This window comes from Pelophylax lessonae, assembly GCF_965119305.1.
Source record: "Pelophylax lessonae genome assembly, chromosome: 6".
NCBI lineage: Eukaryota > Metazoa > Chordata > Amphibia > Anura > Ranidae > Pelophylax > Pelophylax lessonae.
In genome coordinates this window covers 200,382,913-200,408,499 of record NC_138773.1, presented here as the reverse complement: position 1 = coordinate 200,408,499, position 25,587 = coordinate 200,382,913, and the positions used below count along the sequence as shown (strand labels likewise).

Below are 25,587 nucleotides of genomic sequence, written 5' to 3'. Positions count from 1 at the left end.
TACCCAACATGTCATGCTTCAAAATTGCGCACGCTCACAGAATGGTGACAAACTTTGGTACTTAAAAATCCCCATAGGCGACATTTTAAAAATTTCTACAGGTTGCTATCTTAGAGTTACAGAGGAGGTCTAGGGCTCAAATTATTGCTCTTGCTCTAACGATCGCGACGATACCTCACATGTGTAGTTTGAACACTGTTTACATATGTGGGCGGGGTTTCCATATGTGTTCGCTTCTGCGCGCGAGCTCGCAGGGACAGGGCGCTTTAATTTTTTTTTTTTTACTATTTATTTTATTTATTATTTTTTATTTTTACACTGTTTTTTTAAAAAAAAAAAAATTGATCATTTTTATTTCTATTACAAGAAATGTAAACATTACTTGTAATAAAAAAAGGCACGACAGGACCTCTTTTTTGTGAGATCTGGGGTCAAAAAGTCCTCAGATCTCACAAGTACACTAAAAGATAGAAAAAATAAAAAAAAAAAATTAAAAAAAAATTAAATAAAATGAAAAAAAAAAAAGGGACCTTTAAACTGGTTGCTAGGCAATGACGTTTGCCGTAGCTCCAGTCCTCCAAGACCATAGAGTCAAGTGAGGGCAAGCTTGCCCTCACTCGACATCCTGTCTGTGAGGATCTGGGACCGGATCGTTTTCCCCGCTGCCGGCGGGTCCAGTAAACGGGGAAAAGGACCAGAATGCAGCGGGAGGGGGGGGCACCTCTTCCGCCACCCCGGAAGGGTGATCCTGCGGCGAATCCGCCGCTGGGACCACCCTTATCGGAAAGCCAACCGTCCACCGTTTAAAAAAATACCAGGGTTATGGCAGCTATCTGCTGCCATAACACCGGTATTTAGGTTTAAACGGAGGACGTATATAAACCTTTTTGGACTTGGACATGGTGGCTGTATGAAGGGTGACAGGTACTCGGGTACTTTGCTGGGCAGGTGACAGGTACTCTGGTACTGATGAGCAAGTGGCAGGTACTCGAGTACTCCGATAGGCAGGTGACAGGTACTCGGGTACTCTTATGGGCAGGTGACAGGCAGGTGATAGGTACTGATGAGTAGTACTGATACTGATAGGTGATACTGATACTGTACGGATGATCAGTACTGATACTAATAGGTGATAGGTACTGATGGGTACTGATGAGTACTGATGAGTAGTGATGGGTAATGATGAGCAGGTGGCAAGTACTCGGGTACTTCAGGTGTCAGGTACTCTGATGAGCAGGTGGAAGGTACTCGGGTACTCTGTTGGGTAGGTGACAGGTACTTGGGTACTCTGATGGGTAGGTGACAGGTACTCGGGTACTCCGATGACGGGTACTCAAAGTACCAGAGTACCTGTCGTCAGAGTACCCGAGTACCTGTCATCAGAGTACCCGAGTACCCGTCATCAGAGTATCCGAGTACCTGTCATCAGAGTACCCGAGTACCTGTCATCAGAGTACCCGAGTACCTGTCATCAGAGTACCCGTCATCAGAGTACCCGTCATCAGAGTACCCGAGTACCTGTCATCAGAGTACCCGAGTACCTGTCATCAGAGTACCCGAGTACCCGTCATCAGAGTACCCGAGTACCTGTCATCAGAGTACCCGTCATCAGAGTACCCGAGTACCTGTCACTAGCCCATCAGAGTACCCGAGTACCTGTCATCAGAGTACCTGATGGGCTGGTGACAGGTACTCGGGTACTTTGATGGGCTAGTGACAGGTGCTCTTTATTGGGGGGGGGGGGCAATCAGTGTGTTTGGGGTGCACTGTAGTTGGTAACTAGCTGTTACCACAATCTCCTCCTCACACAGGATCAGTGTGTGAGGAGGAGAACACGGTGACAGCTAGTTACCGTGTTCTCTGATGACATTTGTGACCGGCTGTGATTGGACACAGCCGGCCACGTGGTAAAGAGCCAATTTCATTGGCTCTTTACCTAGATCGGGGATCGACTCTGTCCGAGGGACGAGCCTCGTCCCCGATTGCCGCGCTGCGCGCCCCCGGGGGCGCACATTAAGGAAGGAACGAGCGGCTCGCGCTGGAGCCGCTCATGTGATCGGCTGTGATTGACACAGCCGATCACGTGGTAAACAGCCAATTTCATTGGCTGTTTACCTTGATCGGGGTTGGGCTAAGTCCGAGGGACGAGCCTCACCCCCGATCGCCGCGCTGCGCGCTCCCGGGGGCGCGCAGTAGCGGGGAGATCCGGGCGCCGTCATATGACGTCCGCCCGGATCGAGAAAGGATTTGTGCCGACGTCATTTGACATGACGCGGTACGGAAGGGGTTAATACAAATTTTTACCTGGGGTGCCCAAACTTTCGATCACCACTGTATATTCAAACAAAAATGTATTCAAATAATCAAAATCATGTAGTGCTCATACACTGATGAGAATAAAGTGCTATAAGTGCAAAAAATAAAATGAATCTATATACACAGGTGCATCTCAAAAATTTGAATATCAACAAAAAGTTATTTTTTTTCAGTAATACAATTCAAAAAGTGAAACTCATATTTTATATAGATGCGTTACACACAGAGTGATATATTTCTAGCATTTCTTGCTCTTAATTTTGATGATTATGGGTAACAGCTGGGAAAAACCCAAAATTCAGTATCTTAAAAAACTAGAATATTACATAAGAAAAAAAAAAAAAAAGGATTTTTAATACAGAAATGTTGGCTTACTGAAAAGTATGTCCATGTACAGTAAAGTATGCACTCAATACTTGGTCAGGGCTCCTTTTGCATGAATTACTGCATTAATGTGGTGTGGCATGGAGGCGATTAAGCCTGTGGCACTACTGAGGCGTTATAGAAGGTTGCTTTGATAGCGGCCTTCAGATGGTCTGCATTTTTTGGTCTGGTGTCTCTCATCTTCATCTTGACATCTAGATTCTCTATGGGGTTTAGGTCAGGTGAGTTTGCCAGCCAATCAAGCACAGGGATACCATTATCATTAAACCAGGTAATGGCACTTTTGGCAGTGTGGGCAGGTGCCAAGTCCTGTTGGAAAATGAAATTAGCATCTCCATAAAGCTGGTCAGCAGAGGGAAGCATAAAGTGCTATAGAATTTCCTGGTAGAGGGCTGTGCTGACTTTAAACTTGATAAAACACAGTGGAGCAAACCCAGATGACATGGCTCCCCAAATCATCAGACTGTGGAAAATGTTGCATTTCATTTAGAAATCAAGGTCCCAGACTCTATAGGAAGAGTGGAGAAGAACAGAATCCAAGTTGCATGAGGTCCAGTGTAAGGATTTTTGTGGTTTTGAACTTTATATACCAGGACTATGTCTAAGGTCTATTTCTTAAACACCGACCTTCCAAATTGTTATCTCTATTACATCTGTATCACATACAAAGGCTAATTCTGGGCTCCGACACCATTAACCTCATATCCTCAATTTACCTTGCTTAGATCAAAAAAGACGATAGACCTCAAAACTAGACTATATACATTTCACAATAAATATTCGTGTTTACTTAGAATTTAAATCAATGCAATAGATGTTTAGTATGTGTAATATAATAGGAACATGATTGAAGCTTATCCTGTCAGGGGATATCATTGGAAGAAAACCCTGAACTCATGAAAGGTCTTCCCTCCGCACTCAGAAGAGAGCCTCACTCTGGCAGGAAGGACTGCCCTTCCCTCTGTGATTTGCATTGCAGAAATCATCATTATCATGATCAAATAAAGGCACTCTGTTACTAGGTAAAAAATGTCTACCTTTTAATTAAAAGAACCATTACTTACTTGTCTCATCGACCTTCATCTTGTTGCAGAGCTACAGTAGCTGTTAAATCCTAAGCACTAACTCAGGGAAATTTGGTTCAGGCATCTGACACACTTTGAAATGTCTTGATGAAGAAGAGTTTTTCAGCCCTTGGATCTTAACAAGACACACAAATTGACAAGGTGGGAGGCAGATTTAGGCATTTTCTTGGCAGGTTGGCCTTATTACAACTTAAATAGCAAAAAAATCAACTTAACTAAAAAGTCATAGTAAATTTAATTTCTGTAATGAGAGCTATCTTTAGATTTTAATCCCCTAAAAAGATGTTACATTGGCTAGGCAGGGTGTCCTTTATAATTAAGCCCAATCCAAGCGAAACACATCAGAGGGGTGTGGTCAACAGGAAAGGGCCAAAGCTTTTACTTTCACTTTGAGATGTGGTTGAAAGAATGCGGCCTAGAGCTTTGTATTAAACCAAGGTATTTGTATAAAATCTGCGCTCAGATCAATATTGACAGATGCACCAGGCGAGGCTGAATACAAACCTAACAGAAAGATCAAAAAACAGGTGCGGTCATCGTTTTAAATTAAATAAGGTGTCTGTCCCTTTGTATTACTGCAGATGGACGAATTGCAGGAGGCTTTGAGTGGCACCAAATCTGCCAAGCCTGGCTGGGCAGGGTGATTATCTGATAAAATGAGAAGCACCAGTCTGCTAGAACCTCCACTGATAATCAAGATTACTTTTTAGGGTAGTCATGCTCTAAGTCTGCAGGCACATCCATATGTGGTGGTGGTGATGAACATGAAATATTAACTGTAACTAAGATCAAGGAAATTTCTATAGAGTAGTCATGCTTCAATTCTACAAGCTCATCCAAGCTAAATAGTGCTAAACCTTAAACAAATAACTCCAAATAAGTTGGACATAGTGTAGCCATGTCTCTATGCACATCCAAATGCAGTGATAGATACTTACCTGCTACCTACCTGAGGCAAAGTGATGAGCTATGAATTGTGGCTCTGTGTATGGGAAATATCTCAGACAGTTCTGGAATAGTGTACTGAAAGTATTCAGGGACAGTCATATGTACAGTGCACTCAAAGTCCTTGAAGGAAATAACAGTTTGCAGAGAAAGGGCTGTTGTCCAGGATTCATGCCCATACAGGAGTTTGTGCAACCCTGGCGTACACCACCCTACAGACACAATGAAGCCATTCACTAATATGAGCAGATCTACACTTTAGCTATCTCTCCAGGTGCAGTAATAAGCTCACATTTACATCTGAAGCATCAAACTACTTGTATACACGAGGCCTTAAAATGGTTTTACTTCTTGTCAGAATATGTAATTACTTGTGCATGACCTGGCAACAGGTCTACTTTAAAGTGATATTAAAGTCTTGTTTTTTTCTAAAATAACAATATGTTATACTTACTGTACCTTCTCTGTGCAGTGGTTTTTCACAAAGCAGCCCAGACCCTCCTCTTCTCAGGTCCCATACTGGCACTCCTGGCTCCTCCCTTCTGCCAGGTGCCGCTGTGGGGGCACTCAAGCAGGTGTGCTCTCGAGCTGGGGCTCTGTGTCCCCATTCACACACTGAGCCATAGCTCGGCCTCACCCCGCTCCCTCTGTCTCCTGATTGGGTCACTGGCTGTGACTAACAGCAGTGGTGCTCTATCAGTGTTGAGGTCAGGACTCTGTGCAGGCCAGTTAAGTTCCTCCACCCCAAACTCGCTCATCCATGTCTTTATGGACCTTGCTTTGTGAACTGCTGCGCAGTCATGTTGGAACAGGAAGGGGCCATCTCCAAACTGTTCCCACAAAGTTGGGAGGATGAAATTATCCAAAATGTCTTTGTATGCTGATGCCTTAAGAGTTCCCTCCACTGAAACTAAGGGGCCAAGCCCAACCCATGAAAAACAACCCCACACCATAATCCCCCCTCCACCAATTGATTTGGACCAGTGCACAAAGCAAGGTCCATAAAGGCATAGATGAGCGAGTATGGGGTGGAGGAACTTGACTGGCCTGCACTGTCCTTACCACAACCCAATAGAACACCTTTGGGATAAATTTGAGGACAGACTGCAAGCCAGATCTTCTCATCCATCATCAGTGCCTGAGCTCAAAAATGCGCTTCTGGAAGAATGGTCAAACATTCACATAGACCTACTCCAAAACCTTGTGGACAGCCTTCCCAGAAGAGTTGAAACTGTTATAGATGCAAAGGGTGGGTCAACTCAATATTGAACCTTACGGACTAAGATTGGGATGCCAATAAAGTTCACGTGAGTGTAAAGGCAAGTGTCCCAATACTTTTTGCAATATAGTGTAGTTTGTTTAGGCCACCTTGACCCAAGCAAACTATTTAAAGAGGACTAAGAGCTGTGATTCTACTTTAATACTCTACAGAATGTATGATATTATATATATATATATATATATATATATATATATATATATATACAGTATATATATATATATATATATTTTATATTTATATAAAGACAAACAGAAAAAAGACTGACAATCTAAGGCAAAGACAATTACCAACACATTTTCAGAGCCTTGTGCCCAAGCTCCCAGCATGCTATGCTGAGAGGACTCTCTGTGTAATAATGTTCAGGATAATTACTCACACAATAAATAGACTTTATGAGTCACATCAGATCGCATGCAATTTAGAAACTCTTTCCTACATATCCTTTAATATCATACTTAACTAATAACAACTGAGCAATTGTGACTAATGCAGAAGTGTAGCATGTGTCTGAACAGTGCATTTTATTTTCTGCTTTGATGTATAGCAAAAAATATATACAACCTTAAATTTAGTATATCAGTCTGTTTATATTTACTAGCTTTCAATAAGGGTACTTTTGTACTTACTGTAAAACCCATTTCTTTGAGCTTTTTGAAGGACACAATAATCTGATAACTACTGGGTTATACTGCCCCCTTACATACTTTGGAAACTGGCTATAGCAGGGGTAGGTGAGAGGTGGAGATCTACCTAAACAACACGAAAGAGATCACTGGGGTTCGGTACTTTTTTTTTTTTTTTTTGTGGACAGTGTAAGTAGGACAGTGGATGTGTCAGCAGGGCAGTGAACAGTGTCAATAGGGCAGTGGAAGCCATGTGAACCATGTCAGCAGGGCAGTGGATGGTGTCAGTAGTTTTTATTATTTTTTTCTTTTTTTTTTTTTTTCACAATATTATTTTTTGTTCTTTTAACCACTTAACGACCACCCAACGACTATATACGTCGGCAGTTTAAACCTAAATACCAGTGTTATGGCAGCAGATAGCTGCCATAACCCTGGTATTTTAAACTGCAGGCAGTCGGCTTTCCGAGATGGGTGGTCCCAGCGGAGGATTCGCCGCAAGATCACCCTTCCAGGGCGGCGGAAGAGGTGCCCCCCCCCTCCCGGTACTTTTCCCCGCTTACCGGACCCGCCGGCAGTGGAGAAAACTATCCGGTCCCGGATCCTCACAGACAGGATGTCGAGTGAGGGCAAGCTTGCCTTCGCTGGACTCTATGATCTTGGAGGACCGGAGCGACGGCAAACGTCGTTGCCTAGCAACCGGTTTAAAGGCCCCATTTTTTTTTTCATTTTATTAATTTTTTTGTGTACTTGTGAGATCTGAGGACTTTTTGACCCCAGATCTCACAAAAAAAACGGAATTTTTGTAAAATCTTACCTGTAAAATTCCTTTCTCTGAGTCCTCCGACAGTCGCCGCCACCTCTAAGTCATCACTGTTGGGTATTGACTTCCGCTCCGTAGGAGTAGCTAGGCATATAGACTTAGTCAAAAGACAAAAGGCATTAGCATATACACACCCATGGGGGCTGTCCCATCTGGTCAATACCCCCCTGCATGACCACTCCCAACTCAGTTTGGTAGCATAGCAGTAGGTAATAGGAACCCCAAAAGAGGGGCGGGGGCGGCGACTGTCGGAGGACTCAGAGAAAGGAATTTTACAGGTAAGATTTTAGAAAAATTCAGTTTTCTCTTACGTCCTCCGACAGTCGCCGCCACCTCTAAGTCATCACTGTTGGGATGTCCCAAAGCAGTATAGACATGAGGGGTGGGAGACGCAACCGTAGAAAAGGCAACGCAGTACCCACATCAGAGAAAAGAATCTTACATGCACCGTAAGAGAACCAACTGGGCAACAGAAAAAAACAATGCTCAACAGGAGCAACAGCCCAGGAAAGCAAATGCCAACAGCCAGGGACCCAGAAAAAAAACAAGGGTCCATCATGGCACAGCCGCACTGAGAACTTTGCGGCCAAAGGAGGCATCAGCTGATGCCAGAACGTCTACTTTGTAGAATTTTGAAAAAGTGTGCACCGACGACCAAGTCGCAGCCTTGCACACCTGGGCCACGAGGCCCTATGCCAACAGGCCCAGGACGTACTCACAGATCTGGTAGAGTGCGCCTTAACAGGGAAGGGTGGAACCAGTTCCTTCAAAGCGTAAGCCTGTTCAATGGTCTGTCTGATCCATTTGGCGATAGTCGCTGCAGATGCAGCCATGCCCTTCCGAGGTCCCTCAGAAAGGACAAAGAGGGAATCCGTTTTACGAAAGGATTCCGTGGACGACAGGTAAACCCTGATCGCCCTGACCACATCCAAGGAGTGCAGAGCAACCTCCTTAGGATGCTTAGGCTTCATACAAAGCGAAGGCAGAACAATGTCCTCATTAATGTGGAACTCAGAGATCACCTTAGGAAGAAAGTAGGGCTGCGGATGCAAAACCACCTTATCCCGGTGAATCACCAAGTATGGATAACGCTGCCAGTTCCGACACTCTGCAAGCCGAAGTAAACGCCACCAAAAAAGCAACCTTCTTAGACAGCAGAGGCAACGATATCTCCCGGATTTTTTCAAAGGGAGCACGTTGTAATGCGGACAGAACTAAGTTCAAGTCCCACGGAGGTAAGGGCTCCTTCCTGGGAGGAGCAAAATGTCTCACACCTTGAATGAAGGTGCGAACCAGATAATGAGACGCCACAGCGCGTTGGAAAAGAATAGCCAGGGCGGACACCTGGCCCTTGATTGTGGCCAACGCCAGACACTGGTCCACTCCCGCCTGGAGAAAGGCCAACACTCTCGACACCGAGTACGAGCGAGGGGAGAACCCCCTGGACTCGAACAAGGCGAAGTAAGCCTTCCAGGTGCGGTAATAGATCTTTCCAGAGGAGGTCTTCCTGGCCTTAACAAGAGTAGGGATGACCTCAGAGGAGAGACCCCTGTCCCTCAGGACCTGGGTCTCAACAGCCAGGCCGTTAAAGCCAGCGACTGTAAAGCAGGATGGAAGATCGGACCCTGAGACAGGAGATCTTCCCGCATGGGCAGCCGCCACGGAGGCGCCACCGCCAGATGAACAACGTCGGCGTACCAGGACCGGCGTGGCCAGTCTGGAGCCACCAGAATCACCAGGTGCGGTTCCGAGGCTAACCTGCGGAGGAACCTGGATAGCAACTGAATCGGGGGAAAGGCATACAGCAGACGATACTGATGCCAAGTGGCCACCAACGCATCCGAGGCGACTGCCAGAGGATCGCGTGTTCTTGCCACGAACCTTTCCACCTTTTGGTTTAGCAGAGATGCGAACAGATCCACGTCCGGGGATCCCCCCCTCGCACACAGCATTTAAAAGACCTCCGGGTGCAGGGACCATTCCCCCTGGTCCAGAGTCTGGCGGCTCAGATAGTCGGCCTGCCAATTCTCCACACCCGGAATGTGAACTGCTGAGATCGCCGGGACATGAGTCTCGACCCACGATAGAATGTCGGTCACCTCCCGGGCCGCACGAGCACTCCTGGGGCCCCCTTGGTGGTTGATGTAAGCCACCGCGGTAGCATTGTCCGTCTGTACTCGGACAGGTAGGCCCTGAAGACGTTCCGACCACTGGAAGAGACAGAGTTTTATCGCTCGCAATTCCAGCACATTTATCGGGAGGGAGGACTCCTCCTCCGACCAAGTGCCCTGGGCAGACAGGTTGCCCAGGACTCCACCCCAGCCCAACAGGCTGGCATCCGTGGTAATCACCGTCCACACCAACGGACGGAAGGACTTGCCTTCCGCCACCGACGGGGACTGAAGCCACCACAGAAGAGCCAATCTGGTCTGACGACTCAAGGAGACACTCAGATCCAGGGACTGAGGCAGTCTGTCCCACCTGGCCAGGATCTTCGGCTGGAGAGCCCGCGTGTGAAACTGAGCAAAGGGGATCACCTCGAAGGCTGACACCATCAACCCCAGAGACCTCATACAGGTTCTGAGTGACGGAGACGGGTTGTCCCTGAGGGACCTATCTCGTCCTGCAAGGTCCGGAGCTTGTCCTCCGGCAAGAACACCTTTGCCTGAGCAGAGTCCAGAATCATTCCCAGATAGGGAAGACGAACCGATGGAGACAACGCCGATTTTTGAACGTTGATGGTCCATCCGAACTCCTGAAGCGTCTGTACCGTGGTGGACAGATCGCGCACTAGGTCCTGGCTGGCACGTGCCCTCAGAAGGAGATCGTCCAGGTAGCCCTCAGTAGGCCCAGAACCGGCGCCAGCACTTTGGTAAAAACCCTGGGTGCCGAAGCGAGACCGAAAGGTAACGCCACAAACTGGTAGTGGTCCTCTGCGATAGCAAACCGAATGTACCCTTCGAAAATGGGGATGTGTAGATACGCATCCTTCAGATCTATCGAGGCCAGGAATTCCCCTGGACTCATGGAGGCCACCACCGAACGGAGAGACTCCATACGGAACTTCCGAACACGCACGAAGCGGTTCAGCGATTTCAGGTCCAGAATAGGACGCACTTTGCCCTCCTTTCTGGGCACAGTGAACAGATTTGAATAAAACCGCCGAAACCTGTCCCGATGAGGCACCGGGACAATCACCCCCTGAGACAGAAGGTCCTGCACCGCTTGGTGCAGGTCCTGCAGACGCCCTGGGGACAAGTGAAGATTTGAGGGAAAAAATCTGTCCGCCGGCCTGGAAAGGAATTCAATCTTGTACCCCGATCAAATGATTTCCTGAACCCACCTGTCCGATATCCGGAGCAGCCAAGGTTGGAGGTAACCGTGCAAACGTCCCCCCACCCCTGAAAAGGGTGAGGGCTTCCCCTCAGGCAGAGGAGGACTGACCCGCCGAGCCGGCATTGCCGGACTTCTGCTTACCCACCCAGGGCTTCTTCTGGTTGCCCTGGGCCTTGAAGGGCTTGCCCTTGGATTGGTTCCTAAAGGCACGAAAGGACCCCTGACCGGATCGAGACGCCGAACCCCGCTTGCCCCGCAAGGACTTGTTCTTCGGGTTCTGGGGCAGCATAGTGCTCTTGCCCCCCGTGACGCCTTTCACCAGGGTATCCAACGCCTCACCAAAAAGGCGAGAGCCAGCATAGGGAAAATCAGCAACAGTTTTCCGTGAGGACTGGTCGGCCGACCAGCTCTTCAGCCATATCAGACGCCGGTTAAGCACCGCGACACTAGAGAGGCGAGCTACCAAAGGGGCCTCATTTAAGGCCGCATCACACAAATACATGACTCCTTGGTGGATCTGATCCATCATTTCCAGCCGGGCAGGCGGAACACCATCAGACACGAGATTGCTCCTAAGCATCTTAGTCCAATCAGCCACCGCCTGAGCCATCAAAACGGACGCGAAAACGGGCTTGAGCAACGAACCCGCCACCGTATAGGAATGGCGGGCTAGAGACTCCAACCGCCGGTCCGTGGGGTCCCGGAACACCGGAGTATCCTCGGAAGGAACCAAGGTAGCCTTGTTCAACATGGCCACAGTGTGATCCACCTGTGGAGGCACACACCACCGTGATTCCGTAGCCGGAGCAAAAGGATAAAGCAATTTGAACCGACTAGGTACCAGGAATGGACGTTTTAACGTGCGCCACATTTCATTAACCGTGTAATGAAACTCAGCGGGACAGGGAAAAATATAGTTGGGGGAGTACCGCGCTTTAAAGTGCTTAATACAACATAGATAAAATTATATACATATGTGAAAAAGTGTAAAAGTGCTTCTAAAATATATTATTCAAAAATTATGTGTCTCAATGTGTAAAATAAATACAATCCGATATAAATCCTTCAATTAATATAATAGGTGATAAAATGGACTAAACTAAAATTCATCTTAGTAAAACCAACTATATCAATACACTATATAGTGAAAAAAAGTTATAAATCAGTGATCTTTTCAAAATTAAATAATGTGCTCTAAATAGGTGATATCCAATAAAGTGCTGAAGTGTCCTTAAAATAATTATATAAATATATAGTGATCCACAAAATCTTCTTTATTTATCCAAATTTGGCATGCAGGTGCTCTTTCGTGCGGTGCCCACTAGGTGTCCTAAGCGCTCACCTCACTGCTCCTTAAAAAGAGCCTTAAGTTGTATGCCTCAGTATGCTGTTCCTTCCTCCTTATTGGCATATATGTACCATTATAAATCCTCGGTTATATCTCCCTTGTATAAACAGCTATATTCCAGGGGATATATGCGGTCCTTTATATCTCCAAAAAAATCAAATTGGGCCAAACATGGTGAAGTACGTCCCATAAATTTATTTAAAAAAAAAGTAAGAGTAACACTCACATTGCTTAGCATCTTGTTTCTAGCATAACAAACATTTCCTTTGCCGATACGTCACTTCCGGTTTGGCTATCCTAACAGGGACAGGGAAAAACCTGCGCCGACTTGCGGGTCCTGTGCGTCCCAAATGAGGACACAACGCCCTGAGGACTGGGCTCATCCTCCAAATGTAAAGTTTCCTTAACAGAAACAATTAGCTCATCCATGGTCGCCCGTTCTTCAGGCGAACCCGGGGAGGAGGTATCAACCCCCTCCACCTCAGCCTCCCCCTCAGACCCCGGGGGGTCCAAGGATGAGCGGGACCCTGAAAAGGGCACGCTCGCAGCAGCAGCCATATCACCATCTGAATCAGAAGAGATAGATAATCTAGCCCTCTTTTTTGCAGCACGTTCAGCCATCAGCAGTTCCATATTAGACACCAAAGTCGCCACTACAGCGGCCAAATCGGGTCTCAGCGGGGCCACAGGAGAACTGGGAGCCCCCACCAGAGCTGGGGGGAATTTGCTATCCTGAGAATCCATTGCTCAAAGTTCCCAGAAAAAACAGTGCAATAAAATGTGTACTGCCCCTTTAAGATCGCTGCGGAATGCGCAGCCCACTGCTACAGCGACAAAGACCCCCAAAAGGAGAAGAAAAAACTGAGCCAGAAGCGATAATACAGAGGAATATGGAGAGTGATAACCTGCAGAGCCCGCAGAGTGTTGCCACCGATGTCCTGCTGCATATGGAAAGGAAGTGCTGCTGAAGTAGGCTGAACTTAAAGACTTTCAGACTCAGGGAAAATGGCTGCCCCATAGGATTGCATTTAAGGCTTCACGAAAATGGCCGCCGAACATGCGGTCGGACCGATCGTTCTACACCCACAAAAATGGCGGCGGATGGCGCCAAAACAGCATTCAGTATCGCCCACAGAGAAGTTTACCATGCCTGCTCAAATCAAAGATGGCGGACCGCGCGAGTGCCCTCCGCTGCGATCGACACACAATGTCTGCACCCCCAACAATGCACCGAAGTGACACAGGGAAGGGGACCCCCACACAGACAGAATCTGCACAAGCGATCCCCGCAGGGGCCGCATCAGGGAGTCACACAGGCACAGACATGGGGGACACACAGCAACACAGACTGCCACCCCAGCCCAGACAGAGGCCCCACACAGAAGTACTTACCTGTACCAGATGGCGTGGGGTGCCTCTATACACGGAAAACCGCTGTCCTCATCTGACAGGGAGTGCCGAGAGCCAGGGACATGACACTGCAGCATCGCAGATGTGTCCTGTGAGGTAGCCACCTCACGGCTGCATCCCAGCAGCGAGCAGGGATGGGTCATTCATAATGCCAGGGCGAACCATAGCTGAACGCTCGATGGCGGGCTGGGGGTCCATCTGACCCTTCTGCCCTGGAGAACCAGGGCGGTCAGTCCGAATCCCAGCACCGCATGTTCCGTCTTCATCCGAAGAAACGACCAACACTAAAAGCTGACAAAATAAACAGCTAGTAAAATCAGAAGAAAACTGACAGTTTTAAAAGAAAATCAAATAAAAGATTAGAAAGGCTGAGACAGTGCCCCAGCACAAGGAAGCCTGACTACTCCTGACGCTAGGCAGATTAAAACTGAGTTGGGAGTGGTCATGCAGGGGGGTATTGACCAGATGGGACAGCCCCCATGGGTGTGTATATGCTAATGCCTTTTGTCTTTTGACTAAGTCTATATGCCTAGCTACTCCTACGGAGCGGAAGTCAATACCCAGCAGTGATGACTTAGAGGTGGCGGTGACTGTCGGAGGACGTAAGAGAAAGAGGTCCTGTCGCACCTATTTCTATTACAAGGAATGTTTACATTCCTTGTAATAGGAATAAAAATGATAAATTTTTTTTTTTTTAAAACGGTGTAAAAATAAAAAATAAATAAAATAAATAGTAAAAAAAAAAAATTAAAGTGCCCTGTCCCCGTTAGCTCGCGCGCAGAAGCGAACGCATATGGAAACCCCGCCCACATATGTAAACGGTGTTCAAACCACACATGTGAGGTATCGCCGCAATCGATAGAGCGAGAGCAATCATTTGAGCCCTAGACCTCCTCTGTAACTCTAAGATGGTAACCTGTAGAAATTTTTAAAGTGTCGCCTATGGGATTTTTAAGTACCAAAGTTTGTCGCCATTCTGTGAGCGTGAGCAATTTTGAAGCATGACATGTTGGGTATCTATTTACTCGGTGTAACATTATCTTTCACATTATGGAAAGAAATTGGGCTAACTTTACTGGATTCTTATTTTTTAATTCAAAAAAGTGATTTTTTTTTTCCAAAAAAATTGCGTTTGGAAGACCGCTGGGCAAATACGGTGTGATAAAAAATATTGCAATAATCTCCATTTTATTTTCTAGGGTCTCTGAAAAAAATATATATAATGTTTGGGGGTTTTAAGTAGTTTTCTAGAAAAAAATGTTTAACTTGTAAAGTGTGAAAAACAGGCCTGGGGCTTAAGTGGTTAAGAGCCTTGTGGGGTTGCTGCTTTGGTGAAAGGGGGCACACGGGGGGCCCGGGAAGCAGAAAAAAAGAGGAAGAAGGACAGGTATGGAAGTGGGGGAGGCATTTCCTGAAACCGCTCCCCTGAATTTTCCTCCTGCAGCAGCTGAATGCCAGTAGGATGGAGAAAAAGACCTTCAGCTGCTGCAGGAGGAAAATACAGGAAATCTTAGCTAGGAATTTGGATTTTACAATCCCCCCCCCCCATCCTGGCACCCTCTGCCCTGGAGATATCCCCGGAGGAGCACCCTGAGGCACCTGGGATGTCAGAGGGGGTAACCGGAGAAGGGAATGTGCCTGAAAAGATGCGGATCCCCAGGGCAGAAGCTGAGCTCAGAAGCCACTGGATTGACTTCATCACCAACTTGGGAACGCCCCCCCATATAAACAAACTAAAGATTGGCTTGGTCACAGGGTGGTCCTAGCAACCAATCTCCTGCTGGTTAACAAGTTTAAAGTAAACTTGACCAGCTTCCGCTCCCACCTTCTGTCCTGGCCTGTGCTGCCTCCCGCTCTCCATTCTGCCATGAGGATGAGAGTGGCAGAGGCCAGGGGGGAAGTAGCAGCACCTAAGTGGCAGCGGTCCGCAAAGCAGGGACACTTACAGACCCACACAAAAACATAGTTATAGATTGCCTGCAGCTCAATAACTAAACTAACTGACCCAACGCCTGAAGCTGCCATTAAATAGAGCTTGAACAGGCACCTGGTAAAACATTGAGAGCGTGTGAACAAAAGTCCAGATGGCAGCCTTGCCTCGCACTAAACAAAGTATAGCTTCCATGTGTAATGATAAACCTTGCCAGCCTTTAGTGTTGATTCTGAGATGCCTCTGTCCATTAGACCTTGGGCTTCAACAGCAATACTATTAAACCCAGCAACAAGCTGGATGACAAACCAATCCCTATTACAGAAGATCAAGATAAATTGGAGAGCGCATAAAGTGTGTGACAGAAGCCTGAACAGGTCAGAGTACCACATCGACATGGGCTAGTTTGAAGCTATGAGGATCACTGGAAATCCCCCTATACTGATACTGCAGAGCACATAAAGGAGCTTCAGGGAAGGAAAGACAGATCTGGCTGTATTGACTTTGTGGAGCCACCACAGTATCCACTGCTTTCGCCAGAAATTATCTGTACCTGGAGACAAACTTGGCTAGTTGTTGTTGAACCTGAAGGTCCACATTAATCCTCTCCAATATATGAAACAGCCCCTGGAACACAGCAGTTTAATGACCACTCCCTTGGGTCCAGGCACTGCCAGCTAAGGTAGTGTGTCTGACACTTTTAGAATGCAAAAGGCAGACAAGGCAGGAACATGAATTCCTGCCCTGGACAGGAACCTATCATTTCTGCAGCTGCAAGACTTCTGGTTCTTCCCTGCTGGTTGATGGATGCAACTACAGTGGCATTGTTTGCCTGAATTCTGATCAGATAACCAGTCAGTTGGGGTGTCCAGCATTGAAGGGACAACAAAATTGCAAGTTCAAGAATTGCAAGTTCAAGAATGTTGATCAGGAGATGACCAGCACTGACAGAGTGTCCAAGGCTCCTCTTCTGCTCAAAAATACTGGCATCCGTTGTGAGAATCTGCCATGATAAGTGCTTCCTCCAATTCTATGGCAGGACTCCGGAGCCACCAGGCCAGCTACAACCTTGTCTTTGGTGTCAGCCAAAACAGACTGTTCATAGACTGAACAATGTTGTCTTTTAAGTGTCTGGAGTGCAGCTGAGCAAATGCTACTGCCTCAAAGAAGACTATCATCAGTCCCAAAACTCTAACGTAGACGCAAAGAGTTGGACAATGGCTGGACTAAAGAATCCGAGCCTGGGAGCAGGGAGTTTAGAGATTTTTAGAGAAAACTCTGGCGTGAGCTGCGCCACCTACACTATATGGGATACACCCCCGAATCAAATAAATGCTAAATAATATTAATATAAAAGTAAAAAAATGACAAAGTAATAGCCCAAGAAACCCAGCTGTTCCAGCGTGCACTGCAGTGACAAAATATGATTTCAAAGTGAGCAGCGCTACCTCCTTTTGTGATGGTTAATTGAATAATAAAGTGCAACTGTGCTATGATGCAAATCATTAAAATAAAACATAGATTTTGCATCCTGATGATGTCCTAGATGTGACAAAACACAAAGAGTAGGGACTTCTGGTAGTGACATAATTTCCACCGTTTGGCGCAGGCACTGGCTCCAGAGTTCCAAATGATCGATAAGAAAATGATCAGCTTGAATAGTAATTGGTTCACTTCTCATGGCCTTTAGCCAATCATCTAGTTTGGCAGATTAGTATCACAGCAAATACAGTTTGAAATGTAGGGCCTGTCAGAGAGAACAAGGTTTTTTTGAAGGGCCTCTATTCGCTTGGATGTTACGGTAAGTCAAAAATCCAATTTTTGCTTTTGCCTCCCCACTCGGACAGGCTGGCATCCATGGTGACCACTGTCCAATACAAGGGTAGGAAGGATTTTACCCTTCCGGAGGGCCGGGAAATGAAGCCACCGAATCAGGGACTCTCTCATACCCCAGCTAAGCTGGATTTGGTTGTCCAGAGACTGCAGATTCTTGACCCATGTGATGAGATTCTCATGTTGCAGTGACCCCATATGGAACTGCTCAAATAAGACCGCCTCGAAGGTTGACACCATGAGGCCTAGTACCCGCATACAAGTCCAGAAGGGTGACCATCTGCTGGTTATCAGGAGACGAACTGAAACCTACAGTATCTGAAGTTTGTCCGGAGTAAGAAATACTCTGGCTAAGGCCAAGTCCAGAGTCAGCCCCTGAAAGTCTAGTTTCGTAGAAGGGACCAAGGCAGACTTCCGAAAATTCAAAATCCAGCCAAACTCCTTCAGAGTTTGTATGGTGATCTCCAGGTTTTCCGTCAGTGCAACAGAAGACACACTCCTCGAAGGAGATTGTATAAACTTGCGATAATTCTGTCAAAATTGGCTGGGAAGGGGAACACCTTTTCCCACTCTGGGTGGTTTGTGAGTGCCAAGGGAACCTACCGCCCCTGTTGCAGTCACAGCTGCGTCCCTCATTTTTAGAGGCTCACGCACAAATACAATCAGTGCATCCACCAGCACCTTTTCATGCGCGATACAGAAGTGGAGGAATCAGCCTCACTATCTGAGTATTCAGGGCACGTGGTTGCAGACCCATCAGGGTGACCCACATCTGTGGCCAAATCCACCTCCAACCGGGAAACAAGGGACTAAAGGACGCTGGCAGTACATGGATGGATGGTCGAGATCCAGAGGCGATGTGCTCCACCGCGCTGTCAGCACCACCCGGTCGCCAGCTACAGGCACCAATCGACCCTTAGCAGAGAGGGAGAGGACCCCACTAGACTGACCTCTTGCAGAACCAGACATCACTAGTCACCAGGAGAATCTGCACTGCACAATATGTGATCAGGAAGTGAAAAGTATCCAGGAGTCAGCACTAGGGTATGAGGAGGGGCTCCCACTGTCGAAAATGCTGCCCTCGGGCTCCACTGTCATGGCCGCCAGTTTTCAAAGGCTAACCAGCCCAAAATGTCTGCCGTGCATTGTAGCCTATGGGCTACAAGAAAATGGCGGCACCACCAGGCTCTCAGGGACCCAAGAAATGTCCCTAGCCACAGCATAGGCACAAGGCAGGACGGGAGGCCCTGACAGGAGCCCCCACCAGGCACAACCCCCCCCCGCACAGCTGATCATCCAGTCTCTGGCGGGGCAACCCCCCCCGGCCCCATCACCAGCACGGGGTGTTCAGACCAACCATACAGAGCCCGCAACAGTGGAGGGGTGGGGGTGGGGGGGTTAGGATGGAGGGGGAGAAGTGAGGGGGGGTGCCAGGAAGGAGAACCCTGAGGTTCGACCTTTCCATGGAGGAGCCTGCGTCCACCCCAAAACCCTCCAGGGGAAGAGGGGGGACAGCTACTCACCATACCAGGAGCCAGACAGGCATCGCTCCAGACAGATCCTCCTCTCCATCGAAATGGGGGGCTGTTGGCCAGGAGGAATGCTGCAACTCAGGCCAAGGCCAGGTCGTATGCGACCTTGTGAGGCGTTTAACTCACAGGGCTAGACCCCATTTAGTGGGGCTATGTCGCGGCCAACCTAGCCTGGAGTGGACGTCTGTGCACGCTCGCTGGCCTGACTGGGGTGACCACTGCATCTAAACTATCCAGCCCATCGCCCAGTCCGGCAGTTGATAGTAAATCCCCAAGGAAAAATCCAGGAGGAAAAAACTTTCTTCTATCTAAAAAATTTTGCCAGGACCAAAGATCCCAGCAAGGAAATAGGTCCTTACTCCTGAGTAGGCAGAAAAAAAAAAACTGAGTGACTATAACAGGGAGAGGGAGTATACCCTTCTGGGACTGCCCATGGGTGTAGCAAGAAGTTTTTTTCTGCCTAGTGTCCTACTTCTGTAGGGGTAGTATAACCCAATGGTCAAGAATGAAAAGAGGCTGTGTTCGTCAATGAACGAAAGAGAAATAAGGTTTTAATAGCTTTATTATCATGTTGACTAGGGGTGAAAGGGGGAATCAGCGAAGGCACACTATCAGAGCATTAAGTTTCAGGGCTTGGGTAAGGGAAGGGTAAGGGTTCAGTGTTAGTGCCAGATTATTCGATTTCTTAAGGTTAGAGGTCAGAGGGTGTATGTAAATTGTTGTTTTTTTTTGTGGTAAACCCCAGGTCAAAAAACATTCAAACAATCATGAAATGTCTTGGAAACATAAGAAATATTACAAAAGAAACCACAGAGAAATAATAAAAATAGCATGTTTAATATAGTGTATAATGTGAATTACAACAGTTTCTTCCTAGAAGACAGAAAATAACATGGAATAAATTATTTTCTTTAATTATTTGTGACACATTCCAATTTGTAAAGATGTCCACCGAAAATAACCCTTTATGTGTCATGGGGAGTTTGCTGCAGGTCCTCCTCATCTGTGGTGTCCTCCAGTGCATTTTGAACATCAGATAGTTCTTGGAAGATTATTGTCCTTAAATATTCCGCTCTGTTCTCTTCAGTCATCCTTACAAATTTGTGCACAGGGACCTGGAAAACATATAGTCAAAAGAATCATCAACAATTGCTACCAGAAGAAGAGGCTTTTGGCCGGGAAGGCACACTGCAAATCCTTATCCTTTTACTAAAGACAAGACCCAAACATCATGTACCACCTCTCAAAGTGAACCTGTTGCCATGCGCCAAGCAATTGTATGCTTGTTAAAATTTTTGGCAGCATGAAATAAATAAAAAAAGATGTACATCCAGGGCCAGTTATTTTGTGCACTTGAAAAACAGGTACTGCTGAATATAGTCATAAAAATCTGTAAATCATTGCCCTATGTGCAAAATAACACCAGATGATCAAATCACTGTAGCACTGATTTGAAATGAAACCTGCACTAAAATAAATATTGAGGCTGCCACTGCTATCTCTCTTGGAAAATACTGGTTGTCTGATCCTATGGTTTCGATACTTTTGCAGTCACTGGCCCTGAATATGTATTCATTTTAGGGGTTGTGGCTTCAGTCTGATTTACTAGTCAAAGTCTCAAAGCTTGTTCCAGGTCAGTAACTCAACGTAATAAAGCCAAGGGCAGCAAGTCAACTAGCATTTCCAGGAGGAGGTGGTCAACACCAGCATCCTGATTTCTCTCAATAAAGGTTTCAATTCTACATAGAAAGCTCTTGAGTTTATTAATACATGATGAATATATGTACAGAAATGGGATGCTCTACAGGAGTGAATTTAGCTCACCTGAGGTTAGAAAGAACCCGCAGTGCTCAAGATTAAAGTGGTTGTAAAGGCTAAAGGTTTTTACCTTCATGCATTCCATGCATGAAGGTAAAAAACCTTCTGTGTGCTGCCCCCCCCCCCACAGCCCCTCCTCCTATACTCACCTGACCTCCTCCTAATCCAGTTATGTACACAGGAGCCTCAGCAGTCCCAGGTCTCACTCTCCTCTGTCAATCACAGCCAGTGAGCCAATGAGGAGAGAGCGGGGGGCAGGACCTACCAGCGGCTCTATGTGTCTTACGGATGCATAAAGAGGGGTTCAGGAGCGAACATGCACCGATGCCCCCATAGCAAGTGGCTTGCTTTTGGGGGCACTGGTGAAGGGAGTGAAGCTAGGAGCACCGGTGGGGAACAAAAAGAAAAGGGTGTGGCAAAACTATTTACAGAGCAGATAAGTATAACGTCAGTTATTAAAATAAAAAATATAAAACTTGAGGATCACTTTAACCCCAAATAACGATGTTTCCAGTTCTTAATTCTACTCTTAATTTGGAGGACCTGTAAAATGCTATATAGCAAAAAAAGGAGTCACATCACCGCGGGACAGAGCAGATGCCATATTGTATTCTAAGCTGCAGGTGTGGCTGCGTTTACATTGCCGCCGATAGGCAGGAGGAAGAATTTATGGCAGAAGAGATCAATTTTATTCTTAAATTTAATACCACTTCAGGTCTATGTGTGCATGAAAAGTAATCTGAGTTAAAACAGAGATTATGGGAATAAACACAATTCCCAGTATAAATCTTTGCCTAAAGTGGTGAAAATAGAAAAGGGAGTTGCTTACTGCTACATAACACACATTAAAACAACATCAGATTCCCCACAACGAACTCACAGTGGTAATGTATCTCTTCAATCAACAGTATCCTTTTACAATGCTTTCAAATAGTGGAAGAGCTAATACATTGTATAAGCCCAAGGAATCTAAAAATGAATACTGCACAATGAAAGGAAACCAGTAATAAACAAATCAATCAAGAACAAAATAAAACTCACCACCACCACAGAAAAACCAAAAGATTGGAGAACTTTGATCTTCAAGGCAAGCTTCCCCAGTGGATGAAGTGTGCCCAAAGCAAATGCATTTGGAGTACAACACAATACAGCAATACTGTAAATAAAAATTAAAAAAATTAAATTAACTTTAACCTAATCATGAACCTGCATTTAGACTTGTGTTTAGCACCTTTTGAACTTTAGGGAGATTTTTTTTTTTGATACTATGCAAAGCGCATCTACTAACAGATTTCTTGACACCTGTACTTCTCTGTGCTGGAAAGAAGAATCATTTCAACACATGATCTTTGGTGGATGGGAGCTAAGCAAACTTTACTGTGCCTGGCATGATATTCACTTTAAATGACAGAAACATGCAGTAGGGCCATCGCTGACCTTCCTTTTTGAAAATGCTAGTTACCCGACTGTCACTCTGATCCTCTGAGCCACTGCCCTGCAACAAGTATGCATAAAGGACTTCTGATTTTCATCAACTTTCCTGATAGCTATACTTGTGATGGATTAATGACTCAAAGTAATGCCAAATTATCAGCACAGCAGGCATACAACTGGCATTTTCAGAAGTCAGCCAGATCCCATATTGCTTGTAGAGCAGGTTTATTTTTAAAATATAACAAATGGCAGTTAACCGTTATCCTTTCTTACCGAACAACATTTTCTAGGCTGTCAGTTATCTCTAGGTTGTCTGTCTGTAGGTCACCTACAGGAACCAGCTTGTTGTCTTGGGTATCCAAAGCCAACACAAAATCTAGAAAAACAGTCCAAAAAAAGTTCTTAGCGCGATTAAACCATTGCACGATTAAATGCACATTAAATTATTCAATACAGAAACAGAATTTTTGTACACGTTTTGAGTATAATGTATTTTAAACATTCTGCATGAGTAATCCTGTATTAAAACAATTTTAATATAACCTGAATTGATAAACCTTTAACCACTTAAGCTCCGGAAGATTTTATTCCCTTCATGAGCAGGTCATTTTTTGCAGTTTGGTACTGCACTACCTTAACTGGCGATTGTGCTATCATGCAACGCTGTACCCAAACAAAATTTGAATTGTTTTTTTACACACAAATAGAGTTTTTTTGATGGTATTTGATCATGACTGGGTTTTTTTTTTTTTGCTATATAAAAACACAAAAAATCGAAAATGTAAAAAAAAAAATATATATTTTTTTTACTTTCTACTAAAAAAAAATACAATAAAAAATAAAGTAAAAAAGACAAACTTCTTTAGAAATTTAGGCCAAAATGTATTCGGCTACATGTCTTTGTTAAAAAAAAAAAAATCCCAGTATGTGTATATTGATTGGTTTGTGTTAAAGTCATAGCGTCTACAGCTATTACATTTTTTTTTTTCATGCAACTGTGGACAAGCCTACAAAGTTCACAATAAATACAATGTTTCAACAAACTTTTTGGTGTCAGCTAATCCCCCAAATATTGCAACTGGTGCTAGGAGGGGCAGGCAGGCAATACCATTACCCAAATCTGGTCATGGCCATATTTGGGCAATTATGTCATCAAAATCTCTGCACACTCCCCCTACTACCCTGTTTCCTAGCCAGTCCGGGTGCATGCTTAAATTAAGGGACTGGTATAGATTTTGGCAGCGTGGTGCTCCCCCATAAAATCCTAAACCAGATCCAAAGGGGGGGAACCCTGCCCATTTTCTTTTTTTTTTGCAAGGGGTCTCCCCTTAAAATCCATAACATATTTAAAGGGAAACCCCCATAGAAATGCAGTGTAGGGATGGAGGAAGCAAGGTACCTTGGTACAATGTAGGGAGAGGGCTGGTAAAACCACAAATCAGTAAAATAGAAGCTATACCATCCTGACCCCATTCTTTCTCAAAAAGACAAGTACATGCATTTCTATGTACCACTGGGAACTATCGACGACGTTCCAAATTTTGCCACCTTGGTGGCTCCATACTTGGCCTGAATAAAGGCCCTAAGTCAGTTATGGTGAACCTTGGCACCCAAGATGTTTTGGAACTACATTTCCCATGATGCTCATGCACTCTGCAGTGTAATTGAGCATCATGGGAAATGTAGTTCCAAAACAGCTGGGGTGTCAAGGTTCACCATCACTGCCCTAAGTGATTCATGCTAGAATGGAACAAAGAGGCAGAGAGATATATGAAAGACAACCAAATAAGACAAAATAGTGAAGCTGTAAAAACATGGGTCTTCTCACACCAATGCATTTTTCTTCAATGCGATTTCAAATGACAACAACAGGAACACATTAAAACACACTGTTGTTGCACTTTTTACTGGCATATTGACATGTCAACATGTATCATATCGCACATCAATGTGCATTAACATGGGTCCCTGTGGGTCTTGTGTTGACATGCATATTAATGTGTTTATTAGTTTAAATTTTATTAAAGCAAAATGCATTGGAGTGAACAGGTCCCCAATTCTGGAAAAGGGATGTATGTGCCACTGGCTCCTACCAATGTAGTAAGTATTGGCTATCTGCAAGCTGTACTGATACAAGTCTGGATCCTTAATAAAGTTTTTCATGTCAGTATGTAAAGTTTGAAAGTCTTCAGCGGTTGCAGGGGGAACTTTCTTTAAACAGGGCTTATTCATCATCAAACACAGGTTAATGTGCGCAAGAATGCTTTGTTCTTTGGGGTCTGAAAAACAAAAAAATATAGAGGATTCAATAATATGATTGCAATAAATGCCTCAAATTAGATCTATTACAAATCTAGGCCACTGGAATTAAGATGAAAAGATCCGGAGGTTACCTTTAGTAAATGAGCCAGAGGTTATCTTTAGTGAAAACTACCTGTCACATTCACTATTAAATTTAGAGATGTAGGCAGGTTTATTTATATGCACATCAAGACTTTTCATAAAAACAAAAAAAAAAAAAAAAAAACACTATCTTGTCTAACATTGTCCCTTCTATTTCGGTTGAAAGAGAAGGTTTTTGGATCTGAACTGGATAGAAAAAGTAGTTTCTGCCACCATCCCAGGGTTATAGTATGTCGGTCTGTGGTGCCTCAAGTCAGTATGGGATTTTAAGGGCAGGAGTAAACAAATACACAGAAGTAGTACAATTTTACATAAAAAATAGAAATTTATTCCATGTTGAGGTTTTTATACATAACATAGGTGAATAAATGGGTACAGTCCCATAGTGATAGTGAAGAAGAATAATAAGTTGTGTTGAACGTGAATTGAGTGACTTTAAAGAAACAATTGATAATTGGTCCTGTTCTGCTGCTCCTCATATCCAAGATTAGGAATGATTGCAGAGAACGGGCTTGATCGGTATTTCCGACATGTTTCGGCCTGTAGCGGCCTTTATCAAGGATTTTTTTACCGATTCTGAAGTAAATAAAAATAATGTCAGTGGTAACAGTATATGGCTGTAATCAACATTAATTTGTTCATAAAAATGTGTTGTTACATACATATTTTTTGTCCAATTCCTAAAGTATTGTTTTTCCGGGGTGTCTCCGGGAGCTGAAGGAACAGTGCTGTATTAGATGAGAGGATGTATATTAGAGTTTACCAGATTTGAGCAAATTGGGAGTAAAAGGTATAAAAGAAATTTTAGTATTATTACTTATTGGGCCACGCTTTTTAGGGGTCCAAGATGCAATGTGGTCAGGATAAGTGAGAGTCCACATCGATGAAGGTCCTCTATAATAAAGGTATAAAGGTATAAAAGTGGTACTTGTGATGAGTAATACATCATGGGTTCTGAGTTGTGCAAGTTTGGGAGTAAGATGCAAAGTAGAGGTAAGTAGTTAGACTTGGTCAGAAGATATGTGATAATCTTCTCCGAGTCTATACTTACATTTGCTTGATGTGTGGTTCAAATAGGGTATCTC

At 45.2% G+C, this 25,587-nt stretch overlaps 1 protein-coding gene across 1 annotated transcript in view; it reads right to left on the bottom strand.

Annotated features, from left to right (window-relative positions):
* Nucleotides 1–19,766: 19,766 nt before the first annotated feature.
* FASTKD2 (FAST kinase domains 2) overlaps nucleotides 19,767–25,587 on the bottom strand; it is an 89,121-nt gene continuing 83,300 nt past the window's right edge. Inside the window, exons 9-12 of the mRNA XM_082262021.1 lie at nucleotides 24,193–24,378; nucleotides 22,373–22,475; nucleotides 21,707–21,821; nucleotides 19,767–19,962 (exon numbers count right to left, since the gene is read on the bottom strand). Coding sequence (XP_082118147.1) covers nucleotides 19,813–19,962; nucleotides 21,707–21,821; nucleotides 22,373–22,475; nucleotides 24,193–24,378 — 554 coding nt within the window. The 3' untranslated portion in view covers nucleotides 19,767–19,812. The remainder of the gene's footprint in view (nucleotides 19,963–21,706; nucleotides 21,822–22,372; nucleotides 22,476–24,192; nucleotides 24,379–25,587) is intronic.